At 42.3% G+C, this 15018-nt stretch overlaps 1 protein-coding gene across 1 annotated transcript; it reads left to right on the forward strand.

Moving 5' to 3' along the window:
- The first annotated feature begins 10822 nt into the window (after nucleotides 1-10822).
- On the forward strand, nucleotides 10823-12881 carry LOC138881795 (uncharacterized). Its single transcript, XM_070162068.1, has 4 exons — nucleotides 10823-11462; nucleotides 11633-11802; nucleotides 12095-12341; nucleotides 12496-12881. The coding sequence occupies exons 1-4, from the start codon at nucleotides 10823-10825 to the stop codon at nucleotides 12879-12881; spliced, it is 1443 nt and encodes a 480-aa protein (XP_070018169.1).
- Nucleotides 12882-15018: the final 2137 nt, after the last annotated feature.

Below are 15018 nucleotides of genomic sequence, written 5' to 3' on the forward strand. Positions count from 1 at the left end.
GGACTGAAGGCAGCCACCCAAAGCTATGGTCCAAAAGCTACCGCTCCGGGATCTGCTCATAGTGCAGAGTATAGTATCAGTACAACCGACCCCATGTGCTGGTAAGTGCCTAGCCTAACCTCGGCAAAGTAGTGACGAGGCTAGGACCAAACTACCAAATAAGCCTGTGTAGTTAAATCACATAGAACAAAAATAGAAGAAGATAATTACAACTAAAGCTGGGCGGGGGAAACATGCTGCAGAGTAGTGGGTAACAACAGAATAATAGTAGAGAAATGTAAGGATGCCATAAATCAAATACTAGCAAAAGATAAGGAGATAAGAAAAAAGTACACATGTAATACCGTTTCAGGCATGCAACTCGATCCCATTTCATATGATACCGTTGCAGGCGTGCAACCCACTCCCATTTCATATATTACCGTTGCAGGCGTGCAACCCGCTCCCATTTCATATATTACCATTGCAGGCGTGCAACCCGCTCCCATTTCATATATTACCGTTGTAGGCGTGCAACCCGCTCCCATTTCATTTCTCATCACCAATCATAACAGAATCCCGGCAAGGGAACAATAGCAATGTAGCAACATCCCGGCAAGGGAACAATAATATTACAACAACATCCCGTCAAGGGAACAATAATATTACAACAAACATCCCGGCAAGAGAACAATAACATGACAATAACATCCCGGCAAGGGAACAATAATACCACAACAACATTCCGGAAAGGGAACAATAATGATAAACCTCATATGAAGCACAATAAACCACAACAGAGTCATAACAATCACAATACAAGACTCACAGACATGCTTGACACCGACATATAGATACTGTCACCATGCCTATACGTCGTACTCTACAGTTAACACGTAGCAAATAAGACACGACTCTTAATCTCTCAAGCTAAGGTTAGACCAAACACTTACCTCGATGCCACGAATACAAGTCAAGTCTTAACTATCGCTTTACCTCTTGATTCCACCACCAATTTTCTCGTATCTAGCCACAAATTACTTAATTACATTAATAAATGCTAAATGAATCAATTCCAATGCATGAAAATAGATTTTCTAAAGTTTTTCCCAAAAAGTCAAAATTCTCCCCCGGGCCCACATGGTCAAAACCTGAGGTTCGAACAAAAATCCGATTAACTATTCCCCCACGAACCCAAATATATAATTTGTTTTGAAATCAGACCTTAAATCGAGGTCAAAATCCCCAAAATTTGAAAAACCTTGGTTCTACCCAAAACACCCAATTTCCCCCATGAAAATCATTGATTTTGATTTGAAATCATGTGAAAAGATGTTAAAGATTAAATAAAACTAGTTAGAAACGACTCGCAATTGATTTTGAGAATAAATTGCCTTTGAAAAATCGCCCTAGAGAGTTTATGTTTTGAGAAGATATGAAAAATGGTTGAAAATGCATCTAAGTGTGAATTTACAGGTTGCAGGTATCGCAATTGCGACCAGGGTTCGCAATTACAAACCCAGACTCTGCTAAGCTCGCATTTGCGAACATTCTGTCGCATTTGCGACGACTGACCAAGATGGGAAATATCGCATTTATGATGGATAACTCGCATTTGTGAGGAAGGGCTGGCCTGGGCTATTTCGCATTTGCGACTCAGCCCTCGCATTTGCGAGCCAGGCTTCCCAAATGCGAAGCCTGCAACACCCCAGTTCAAATCTGCAACACTCTAAGTCCAAATTCCACTCTGCGGCCTATCCAAAACTCACCCGAGCCCTCGGAGCTCCAAACCAAACATGCACACCAGCCTAAAAACATCATACGGACTTGCTCGTGCATTCAAATCACCATAATAACATCAACAACTATTAATTTAGCATCAAAATCATGAAATTACCTATGAACATCAAATTTTCTAAAATAATTATTTCAAGTCCGTTTCTTACCAAATTTCACAGGTTCGACTCAAATCATATATAAGACCTATACCGGGTTTCGAAACCAAAATACGGGCCCGATGCCATCAAACTTTAAACACATTTCACTTTCAAAAACTCATAAATATTCCAGAAAATAATATTTTTTAAAAATTTATTTCTCGGGCTTGGGACCTCGGAATTCGATTCCGGGTATACGCCCAAGGCCCATATTTTCCTATGGACCCTACGGGACTGTCAAATCACGGGTCCGGGGCCGTTTACCCAAAATGTTGACCGAAGTCAACTTAAATTCATTTTAAATTCAAAATTCATCATTCACATAATGGCTTTCCGGCTATGCGCCCGAACTGCACACAAATCGAGGTGAGACAGAAAGAGGTTTTTATGGCTTCGAAACATAGAATTTATTTATAAAATAAGTGATGGCCTTTTGGGTCATCACATTCTCCACCTCTAAAACAATCGTTCGTCCTCGAACAGACATAAGAAGGAAGTACTTGAGTCGGGGAAAAGATGGGGATAACGGCTCCGCATGTTGGACTCGGACTTTTAGGTCGATGCCTCAGCAGGCTGACCTCTCCACTGAACCAAAACAGAAGGAAAACTCTTCGATCTCAACTGACGAACCTACCGGTATAGAATAGCCACTGGCTCCTCCTCATAGGACAAGTCCTTGTCCAACTGGACAGTGCTGAAATCTAACACGTGGGATGGATTGCCGTGATACTTCCGAAGCATGGACACATGAAACACTGGATGTACGGTTGATAAGCTCGGTGGCAATGCGAGTCTGTAAGCCACCTCTCCCACTCGATCAAGAATCTCAAATGGGCCAATAAACCTATGGCTAAGCTTGCCCTTCTTCCCAAATCTCATCACGCCCTTCATAGGCGATACTTGAAGCAATACCCGCTCACCGACCATGAATGTTAAATCACGAACCTTACGGTCGGCATAACTCTTTTGCCTAGACTGAGCTGTATGAAGCCTATCCTGAATGATCCTGTCCTTGTCCAAGGCATCCTTTACTAGATCCGTACCCAACAACCGAGCTTCTTCCGGCTTAAACTATCCAACCGACGACCAACACCGCCTACCATCCAAAGCCTCAGAATGAGCCATCTGGATACTCGACTGGTAGATGTTGTTGTAGGCAAACTCTAGTAAAGGCAAAAACGGATCCCACGAGCCTCCAAAGTCAATGACACAAGCTCAGAGCATATCCTCCAAAATTTGAATGGTCTGCTCGGACTGCCTATCCGTCTAAGGATGAAACGCTGTGCTCAATTCAACCCGTGTGCCCAACTCTCGCTGAACTGCTCTCCAGAAATATGAGGTAAACTGCAGACCTCAGTTCGAAATGATAGACATGGGCATACCATGAAGACGAACAATCTCCCAGATATAGATCTCAGTTAACCTCTCGGAAGAATAGGAGATTGCCACAGGAATAAAATGTGCTGACTTGGTCAGCCTATCAATAATAACCCACACTGCATCGAACTTCCTCTGAGTCCGTGGGAGTCCAACAACGAAGTCCATAGTGATACGCTCCTACTTCTACTCAGGAATCTCAATCTTCTAGAACAAACCACCGGGTCTCTGATGCTCGTACTTAACCTACTGACATTTCAAACACCAAGCCACATATGCAACAATATCCTTTTTCATTCTCCTCCACCAATAATGTTGTCGCAAATCCTGATACATCTTCGCGGTGCCCGGATGAATAGTGTACCGGGAACTATGGGCCTCCTCTAAAATCAACTCCTGGAGCCCATCCACATTAGGCACACAAACTCGACCCTCCAATCTCAAAACTCCATCGTCTCCTAATATAACCTACTTGGCACCCCCGTGCTGCACCGTGTCTCTAAGGACACATAAATGAGGATCGTCATACTACCGGTCTCGAATACACTCCAATAAAGAAGAACGAGTGACTGTGCAAGCTAACACAAAGCTGGGCTCCAAAACATCCAACCTCGCGAACTAATTGGCCAAAGCCTGAACAACCAAAGCAAGACTCTTGTGGCCCGTGAACACCTTACTTGCCGCGCCATACAAATAATGCCTCCAAATCTTCAACGCATGAACAATGGTTGCTAACTCCAAATCATGAACCGGATATTTCTTCTCATGAATCTTCAACTATTGCGAAGCATAGAAAATGACCTTGCCATCCTACATCAACACATCACCAAGTCCAATACGGAATGCATCACAATAAACTGTATATGGACCTGAACCTATGGGCAAAACCAACACTGGCGCCGTAGTCGAAGCTGTCTTGAGCTTCTAAAAGCTTGCCTCACACTTGTCCGACCACCTGAACTAGGTACCCTTATGGGTCAACCTGGTCATTGGGGCTGCAATAGACAAAAACCCCTCCATAAATCGATGATAATAGCCTGCCAAACCCAAGAAACTCTAGATCTCTGTAGCTGATGTGGGTCTAGGCCAGTTGTTGAATACCTCAATCTTCTTCGGATCAACCTGAATACCCTCTGCTTATACAATATGACCCAAGAATGCAACTGAACTCAACCAGTACTCACACTTCGAAAACTTGGTATACGACTGACTATCCCTCAAAGTCTGAAGAACCACTCTAAGATGTTGTTCGTGCTCCTCCCAGCTGCGGGAATAGATCAAAATATCATTAATGAAGACTATCAAGAACGAATCCAAGTAAGTCCTGAACACTCGGTTCATCAAATCCATAAAAGCAGCTGGGACATTTGTCAACCCGAATGACATCACTAAGAACTCATAATGCCCGTACCGAGTGTGAAAAGTTGTCTTAGGGACATCGGATTCTCTAATCCTCAACTGATGGTAGCCGGATCTCAAGTGAATCTTCAAAAATACCTTGGCACCCTAAAGCTGATCAAACAAATCACCAATCCTCGGCAATGGATACTTATTCTTGATTGTAACCTTGTTCAAGTGCCGGTAATCTATACACATTTGCATCGACCCATCCTTCTTCTTAACAAACAACACCGGCGCACCCCAAGGCGAAACATTAGATCTAATGAAACCTTTCTCAAGAAAGTCTTGCAACTGCTCCTTCAACTCTTTCGATTCAGGCGTGGCCATATGATACGACGGAATAGAAATGGGCTGAGTGCTCGGAGCCAAATCAATACAAAAGTCAATATCCCTGTCGGGTGGCATACCTGGCAGGTCTGGAGGAAATACCTCAGGAAACTCACGAACAACGGGCACAAAATCAATAGAAGGAACCTTAGCACTAGAATCACGAACATAGGCCAAATAGGCCAAACACCCCTTCTCGACCATGCACCGAGCCTTCATATAAGAGATAACACTACAGGTAAAATGACCAGGAGTCCCTCTCCACTCTAAATGGAGTAAACCCGGCAAGGCTAAGGTCACAGTCTTGGCATGACAATCCAAGATAGCATGATAAGGCGATAACCAGTCCATCCCCAATATGACATCAAAATCAACCATGTCCAGAAGAAACAAATCTACACTAGTCTCAAGACCCCCAATCACAACTATACATAAACGATGGACTCGATCTACTATAATATAATCATCCACTGGTGTAGACACATAAACATGAGCACTCAAAGAATCACTAGGCATGACCAGATACGGTGCAAAATAAGATGACAGATAGGAGTATGTAGATCTTGGATAAAATAAAACCGAAGCATCTCTACTACAAACCAGAACAGTACCTGTGACAACTGCATCGGAAGCCTCAGCCTCGGGCCTGGCTGGAAGAGCATAACATCGGGGCTGGGCCCCACTACCCTGAACTACATCTTTGGGACGGCCTGCTGCTGACTGGCCTCCACCTCTAGCGGCCTGAGCTCCACCTCTAATACCTCTACCTCAACCTCTAGCACCTCTACCTCCACCTTTAGCTGGCTGGGCAGGCTGTGGAACATTCGGTGCCTGAACCATGGCACGGGAACCCTGATGCTGAGAGCTACTCGATGCTCGGGGGCAATATCTAGCAATGTGACTTGTATCACCACAAGTAAAGCAATCCCTCGGCTGCTGGGGCTGACGACCCTGAAAACTCTGAAGCGGCGGTGCACTGATAGGAGCTGGTGATACACTGTAGGACTGCTGATTATAATACTACATATGGGGACCACGACCACCTGTAACACCGTGAGAAACCTGAAGTGCTGACTGAAAAGGCCTAGGAGGATGGACTCTACCAAACGAATCCCTGCCTCCAAACAAGGTACTACTGAATCGGCCTGAATGATGAGGCCTCTTGTCAGACCCCTGACCACCTTCCTGCGATAGAACCATCTCAACTCTCCTGGCCATATGGGCCGCCTCCTGAAAAGAAATCTCACTCCCTGCCTCCTTGGCCATCTGAAGTCGAATAGGCTAGATTAATCCCTCAATGAACCTCATCACCCTCTCTCTCTTGTGGGAAGTATGATAAGAGCATGATGGGCCAAGTCGATGAATCTGGTCTCGTACTGAGTAACAGTCATAGAACCTTGTTGAAGACGCTAAAACTGCCTCCGATATATCTCCCTCTGAGTGATAGGGAGAAATTTCTCCAGAAATAGATGAGTAAACTACTCCCAAGTCAAAGCTGGTGATCCGGCTGGTTTAGCCAAACAATGATCTCTCCACCAAGTCTTGGCGGATCCAGACAAGCATAAAGTAGCAAAGTCGACCTCATTGGTCTCCACTATCCCCATGTTCCTGAGAACCTCATGACAGTTGTCTAGATAATCCTGGGGATCCTCAGAAGATGCACCGCTGAAAGTAGTAGTGAAGAGCTTGGTGAACTGGTCCAATCTCCATAAAGCATCGACAGACATAGTTGTTCCATCACCGATTTGAGTTACCACACCCAGCTGAACTGCTCCAACTGGTTGAACTGCTGGAGTCTGAAATTGGGGAGCCACCTGCTCCGGAGTGCGAGTAGTAAGAGTCTGGGCTCCTCATCCAGCCTGTGATACGGCTGGTGCTATAGGAAGCAAGCCTGCCTGGGTGAACCTCTCCATGAGGACCACTAGACATACTAGAGTATCCGGAACCTCATCATCAAAGTCAACTGAGGCTCCGCTGCTGGTACTGGTGCTCTGGGCAGAGATCTTCCCCTACCTCGGTCTCTAGCACGGCCTTGCCCTCTACCCCTCGTGGGAGCTGATGCTAGGGGCTCAGGTCGTTGATTAGTGGATGAGGAAGCGCATATTCTCGGCATATGCGAAAGAACAAAGTAGAAATTCAATTAGAATTGAGAAACCAACCGCACGACAGGAAAGAATAGATGTGAAGTTTTTTCCTAACTCTGTAGCCTCTAGGGGATAAATATAGACGTCTCCGAACCGATACCTCAGACTCTACTAAGCTTGTTTGTGAACTGTGAGACCCATGTAACCTAGAGCCCTGATGCCAACTTGTCACGACGTGGATTTTCCGCCCTCGGGAGTCGTGATGATGCCTACTAAAGTGAGCTAGGCAAGCCGACTGTTTGGACGATCTGCCGTTTTCCCATTTTAATCCTTTAATAGTTATGAAGCAATAACTTAAAGACAGCGGAATTCATAACAAGCGGAAGAAAACAATAAAACTATTTGGGTATATCTAATATAACTGTTTGAACAACGACTACCTAGAACTGGTGTCACAGCTACACATATGGTCTAAGATTACTACAAACAAAGTCTGAAAGATAAGATACAATCTGTCTTTGAAGTAAATGAAAACAGGATATAAATAGAGAATAGAACGCCGGGGCCTGCGGACGCCTGCAGGACTACCTCAGGATCTCTGACTGGACTGAAGGCAGCCACCCAAAGCTATGATCCAAAAGTTGCCACTCCGGGATCTACACATAGTGCAAAGTGTAGTATCAGCACAACCGACCCCATGTGCTGGTAAGTGCCTAGCCTAACCTTGGCGAAGTAGTGACGAGGCTAGGACCAGACTACCAAATAAACCTGTGCAGTTAAATCACATACAACGGAAATAGAAGCAGATAATTACAACTAAAGCTGGGCGGAGGAAACATGTTGCGCGGAGTAGCAGGTAACGACAGAATAATAGTATAGAAATGTAAGGACGCCATAAATCAAATAGCAGTAGAAAATAAGAAGATAAGAAACAAGTACACATGTAATACCGTTTCAAGCGTGCAACCCGATCCCATTTCATATGATACTGTTGCAGGCATGCAACCCGTTCCCATTTCATATATTGCCGTCGCAGGCGTGCAACCCGCTCCTATTTCATATATTACCATTGTAGGCGTGCAACCTGCTCCCATTTCATATATTAACTTTGCAGGCGTGCAACCCGCTCCCATTTCATATATTATCATTGCAGGCATGCAACCCGCTCCCATTTCATATATTACCATTGTAGGCGTGCAATCTGCTCCCATTTTATTTATCAACACCAATCATAAAAGAATCCCAGCAAGGGAACAATAGCAATGTAACAACATCACGGCAAGGGAACAATAATATTACAACAACATTCCGTCAAGGGAACAATAATATCGCAAAAAACATCCCGGCAAGGGAACAATAATATGACAATAACATCCCGACAAGGGAACAATAATACCACAACAACATCCCGGCAAGGGAACAATAATGATAAACCTCACATGAAGCACAATAAACCACAACGGAGTCATAACAATCACAATACAAGACTCACGGGCATGCTTGACACCGACGTATAGATACTCGTCACCATGCCTATACGCCGTACTCTATAGTTAACACGTAGCAAATAAGACACGACTCTTAATCCCTCAAGCTAAGGTTAGACCAAACACTTACCTCGATGCCACGAACACAAGTCAAGTCTCAACTATTGCTTTACCTCTTGATTCCACCACCAATTTGCTCGTATCTAGCCACAAATTACTTAATTACATTAATAAATGCTAAATGAATCAATTCCAATGCATGGAAATTGATTTTCTAAAGTTTTTCCCAAAAAGTTAAAAAATCGCCCCCGGGCCCACATGGTCAAAACCCGAGATTCGAACCAAAACCCGATTACCCATTTCACACAAATCCAAATATATAATTTGTTTTGAAATCGGACCTCAAATCGAGGTCAAAATCCCCAAAATTTGAAAAACCTAGGTTCTACCCAAAACACCCAATTTTCCCATGAAAATCATTGATTTTGAGTTGAAATCATGTGAAAAGATGATAAAGATTAAAGAAAACTAGTTATAAACGAGTTACAATTGATTTGGAGAAGAAATTGCCTTGGAAAAATCGCTCTAGAGAGTTTATGTTTTGAGAAGATATGAAAAATGGTTGAAAATGCATATAAGTGTGAATTTACAGGTTGCAGGTATCGCAATTGCGACCAGGGTTCGCAATTGCGAACCTAGACTTTGCTAAGCTCGCATTTGCGAAGTGACCTTTGTATTTGTGAAGTCGCTTTTGCGAACATTTTGTCGCATTTGCGACGACTAGCCAAGATGGGGAATATTGCATTTGCGATGGATAACTCGCATTAGCGAGGAAGGGCTGGCCTGTGCTCTTTCGCATTTACGACTCAACCTTCACATTTGCGAGCCAGGTTTCGCAAATGCGAAGCCTGCAAGCCTTCAACATCCCAGTTCAAATTTGCAACACTCTAAGTCCAAATTCCACTCCGCGACCTATCCAAAACTCACCCGAGCCCTCGGGGCTCCAAACCAAACATGCACACCAACCTAAAAACATCATACGGACTTGCTCGTGCATTCAAATCACCATAATAACATCAATAACTATGAATTTAGCATCAAAATCATGAAATTACCTAAGAACATCAAATTTTCCAATTTTCTCAAATAAGGTCCGATTCACGTCATTTCAAGTCTGTTTCTTATCAAATTTCACAGGTTTGACTCAAATCATATATAAGACCTATATCGGGCTCCGGAACCAAAATACGGTCCCGATACCATCAAACTTTAAACACATTTCACTTTCAAAAACTCATAAATATTCCAGAAAACAATTGTTTTTTAAAACTTTATTTATCGGGCTTCGGACCTCGGAATTCGATTCCGGATATACGCACAAGTCCCATATTTTCCTACGGACCCTCCGGGATTGTCAAATCATGGGTCCGAGTTCGTTTACCCAAAATTTTGACCGAAGTCAACTTAAATTCATTTTAAAGTCAAAATTAATCATTTCTCATAGATTTTCACATAAAAGCTTTCCGGAAATACCCCTAGATTGCGCATGCAAATCGAGGTGAGACAGAAAGAAGTTTTTAAGACCTCAGAACACAGAATTAACTTTCAAAATGAGTGACGCCCTTTTGGGTCATCATATATGCTCAATTAGCCTCTCACAACACTTCAATTCGTAATTTGGAAGTTCAATTGGGCCAAATCTCACAAGCTTTGAACACTCGTCCTAAGGGGGCACTACCAAGTGATACATTGGTGAACCAGAAAGGTGGGAACAAAATGGGACATGCCATGGACGTGACTACAAGGAGTGGAAAAAGGTGGGGAAGCAACCACCTCAAGTCAAAAGAAAATTATGGATGAGGAACAATTGGTACGAGAAGATGAGATGACAAGTAATGAAGTGCAAACAAATGATGAGGTGAGAATTGATATTGATGACAATGTGGAGGAGACTCAAGAAGAAGTGAACCCGTCTAGGGAGCATATAGTTGACATACCGGAACCGGTATTGCCAAAGGCTAAGGCACCTATGCCAAGGCCTCCTCCTCCATATCCTCATAGGCTTTACAAGCAAAATGGTGAGAACCAATTTAAAAAATTCATTGACATGAAAAAGAGTTTGTCTATTAATGTGTCGTTAGTTGAGGCATTGGAACAAATGTCGGGATATGCATAGTTCATGAAGGACTTCGTGACCAAGAAAATGTCGATGAATTGTGAGACTATAAAGATGACACATCAAGTGAGTGAAATTGTGCACTCAATGACTCCTAAATTGGAACATTCAGGCGCTTTCACAATCCCATGTACAATTGGAAGTGCCGACTTTGCCAAAGCTTTATGTGATCTTAGGGCAAGTATCAACTTGCTTCCCTACTTGGTGTTCAAACCTTTGGGGATTGGGAAACCAAGACCCACATCTATGAGGTTACAAATGGCGGATCATACAATGAAGAGACCTTTGGGCATTATTGATGATGTGTTAGTTCGTGTTGACAAGTTCATCCTCCCGGCGGACTTTGTGATTCTTGATTGGGAAGTGGACTATGATGTTCCTATTATTTTGGGTAGACCTTTCCTTGATACGGGGAAGACTCTTGTTGATGTGGAAGCAGGTGAGCTCACTTCTCGGGTGGGTGATGAAAAGGTGGTCTTCCATGTTTGCAAATCTATGAGACAACCGAATATCAATGAAGGTTGTTCGTTCGTGGAGATGATCAATGTGATAATTGATGATGCTAGTGCCACAATGAATGTTGAGGATAATTTGGAAGCCATTATGCTCAACCTTGATAACTATGAAGAGAAAGAAGGCTATGTGAAATGTGTGAATGCATTGCAAGGAATTGGGTCGTACACTTATGAACCCCGTAAGTTATCGTTGAATCTTGAAAACTAGAAGACTCCTCCAACAAAGCCCTCAATAGAGGAGCCTCCCACTTTGGAGTTAAAGCCATTGCCTCCGCATCTCAGGTATGAATTCCTTGGCCCTTCTTCTACTTTACCGGTTATTCTTTCCTTTTGTTTGACTAACATGCAGGTAGAGTCCACATTGGAGGTACTACAAAGGAGGAAGAGAGCAATTGGATGGACATTGGCGGATATCCGGGGCATAAGCCCCGTCTTTTGCATGCACAATATTATTTTGGAGGAGGGGACAAACCCTCCATTGAACATCAAATGAGGCTAAATAAAGGAATGCAAGAGGTGGTAAAAAGGGAGATAATAAAGTGGTTGGTGCTGGGGTTATTTATCCCATTTCTGATAGTTCATGGACTTCTCTGGTGCAATGTGTCCCAAAGAAAGGGGTCATCACTATGGTTACCAATGACAAGAACGAGTTGATTCCTACAGGAACGGTGACCGGGTGGAAAGTGTGTATGGACTATTGCAAGCTTAACAAAGTCACAAGGAAAGATCATTTCCCACTTCCCTTCCTTGATCAATTGCTTGATAGGATGGTCGGCCGTGCTTTCTACTGTTTCCTTGATAAGTATTCCAGCTACAATCAATTCTTATTGCTCCAGAGGATCAAGAAAAGACTACTTTCACATGTCCATATGGTACTTTCGCATTCTCATGGATGCCATTTGGGTTATGCAATACACCAATGACTTTTCAACGGTGTATGCTGGCTATTTTTACCAACATGGTGGAGGATATTCTTGATGTCTTCATGGATGATTTTTCCACGGTTGGGAATTCTTTTGATGATTGCTTGAATAATTTGGATAAGGTCTTGGCAAGATGTGAAGAGACTAACTTGGTATTGAATTGAGAGAAATGTCACTTCATGGTTGAGAAAGGCATTGTCCTCGGCCACAAAATTTTAAAATATGGTATTGAGGTTGACAAGGCCAAAATAGAGGTTATTTTTAAACTTCCTTCCCTACATCTGTGAAGGGAGTGAGAAGTTTCTTGGATCATGCGGGGTTCTATTGCCGATTCATCAAGGATTTTCCAAAGTGGTGAACCCCTTGTGTAAGCTTTTGGAGGAGGATGCCAAATTCCATTTCAATGAGGATTTCATGAAGGCATTTGAATTGCTCAAGTTCAAATTAACAACTACACCTATAATCATCGCACCAAATTGGAGCTTGCCTTTTGAGCTCATGTGTGATGCAAGTGATGTGGTAGTTGGAGCAGTTTTGGGGAAAATAATCAACAAAATCTTCCATCCGGTCTACTATGCTAGTAAGATCATGAATGATGCCCAAGTCAATTACACAGTGACCGAAAAAGAGCTACTTGCTATTGTCTTTGCTATGGAGAAGTCCGCCCATACTTGATGGGTAAAAAGGTAATTGTCCATACCGATCATGCGACACTTTGGTACTTAATGAGCAAGAAAGATTCAAAGATGAGGTTAATGTGGTGGGTGCTTTTATTGCAAGAGTTTTATCTAGATATCCAAGACCGCAAAGGTAGTGAAAATCAAGTGGCGGACCACTTGTCTTGATTGGAGAAGAAGGGGAGGCCACATGATGGCCTTGCGATCAATGATTCCTTCCTAAACGAGCAACTTTTAGCCATTTCAATGACCGAGATGACACGGTTCACCGATTTAGCCAATTATCTTGTGAGTGGCATTGTACCGAATGAGTTCTCTTCAAACCAAAGGAAGAAGCTCAAACGAGATTGCCTTGACTATTATTGGGATGAGCCGTACCTCTTCCAAATTTGTACCGATGGTGTGATTCGAAGATGTGTGCCGGAGGAGGAACACGTGGGAATTCTTGAGGCTTGCTACTCTTCAGCATATGGTGGTCACCATGGTGGAGCAAGAACGACGTCAAAAGTGTTGAGTTGTGGATTCTATTGGCCTACTCTCTACAAGGGTGATAGTGAGCTTGTCAAGCATTGTGATAAATGCCAAAGGTGGAATCACAAAGAAGAATGAAATGCCTCTCACCACCATTTTGGAGATAAATATTTTCGATGTGTGGGGTATTGATTTCATGGGTCTGTTTGTTAACTCTCGTGTAAATACCTACATTCTAGTCACAGTTGATTCTGTGTTTAAATGGGTCGAGGCCGTTTTCTTGCCCAACAATGAAGCAAGGAGTGTGGTGGTATTCTTGAAGAAGAATATATTTACAAGATTCGGTACTCCAAGGGCCATCGTAAGTGACGTGGGTTTGCATATTTGCAACAAGGCTTTTGATACCTTACTCACAAAGTATGGTGTCACTCACAAATTACCGAACCCCTATCATCCTCAAGCAGACGGACAAGTTGAAGTCTCCAACCGGAAAATCAAGAGTATATTGTCAAAGACAGTGAATACCAACCAGACGAATTGGTCAAGAAAACTTGATGATTCTCTATGGGCTTATAGGACATTAATTTATTTCGACTCAAGTTGTCCTGCTTGCATAAACATTGCCAAAACATATCTTTCATAAATCATTGCCAAATGCATTTATCTTTATAAACTAAATTTCCATGTGCCATTACCGACCATGAAATATGTCACCATAAAATTATATTTTTATATATTTGCACAATAAATTCACATTTCTTATGAATTGACGCCTAAATATTATTTTCATAAGATTACTTTTATGGCATATTGCATCTTATTTCCTAACAATTTTTTTAGCATTGCTAAGCTTTGCAGGAAATATAGTGCAACATGGAACTATGTCTTAGCAGTGAACTGGGGCAATTTGTTGGAGAAGAATACTAGACTCTCCAACAAAGGTCAAGGATCTACTTCTAACTCCGCTCGACTCGACTCTCAAAATTCATAATTAAATTTTTATTTCAAACATCTTTCTTTCAATCATGGTACTCAATGTCTCTATTATTCGACACTGGTACAACATTTTAAGATTTGGATCAATAGTTGAGTCCTACTCCAGGGTACCATCAGTCTTGAAATACATATGGCCTGATTCTCGTAAAACCCGAGATATGTAGGCAACTCGAAATCAGAGTTCGACTGCAATCATTTTTTTTACGTCTCCTTTGTCTCATTCCAACATTGATGGTCGAGACAAAATTGTCTACTAAGTCAATATTCTTTGCCCGAAAATTCTTTCATCATCTCCGGTCAAAGAGTGGAAGCTGTTGACATCCAATTGTGTCCCTACTTTGTTTCAAACTATTTCCTTGAGCTTCTAATACTATTAATAGTGCAAGAATATTTATTTTAATATTTTAATCGCAAAGTAAATCTAACTAGTATCGTTATTTTTATTTTTTGTTGTTATCATTACTAGATAATACTATTGTCATACTACTACTACTAATACTATTGTTGTTATTTTTATTTTTACTAGATGATTTTATCTCGCAAATAATTCTATTCAAAGTTAATCAACCAATAATATTTTCCTTTACAAATATTTTTAAATGTATTGCAATAATCTTATTCCTATCTGTAATATATTTATTCAAGTGATTTACACATTTGTTGCATGC

This window comes from Nicotiana sylvestris, chromosome 11 (assembly GCF_000393655.2).
Source record: "Nicotiana sylvestris chromosome 11, ASM39365v2, whole genome shotgun sequence".
Classification (NCBI taxonomy): domain Eukaryota; kingdom Viridiplantae; phylum Streptophyta; class Magnoliopsida; order Solanales; family Solanaceae; genus Nicotiana; species Nicotiana sylvestris.

Bases quoted from the DNA above. Each gene is read 5' to 3' on its own strand.
- LOC138881795 (XM_070162068.1), top strand. From the start codon at position 10,823: ATGACACATCAAGTGAGTGAAATTGTGCACTCAATGACTCCTAAATTG. The intron at 11,463-11,632 runs GTAAGTTATCGT...ACTAACATGCAG, and splicing joins GTCGTACACTTATGAACCCC to GTAGAGTCCACATTGGAGGT. The intron at 11,803-12,094 runs GTAAAAAGGGAG...TAAGTATTCCAG, and splicing joins ATAAAGGAATGCAAGAGGTG to CTACAATCAATTCTTATTGC.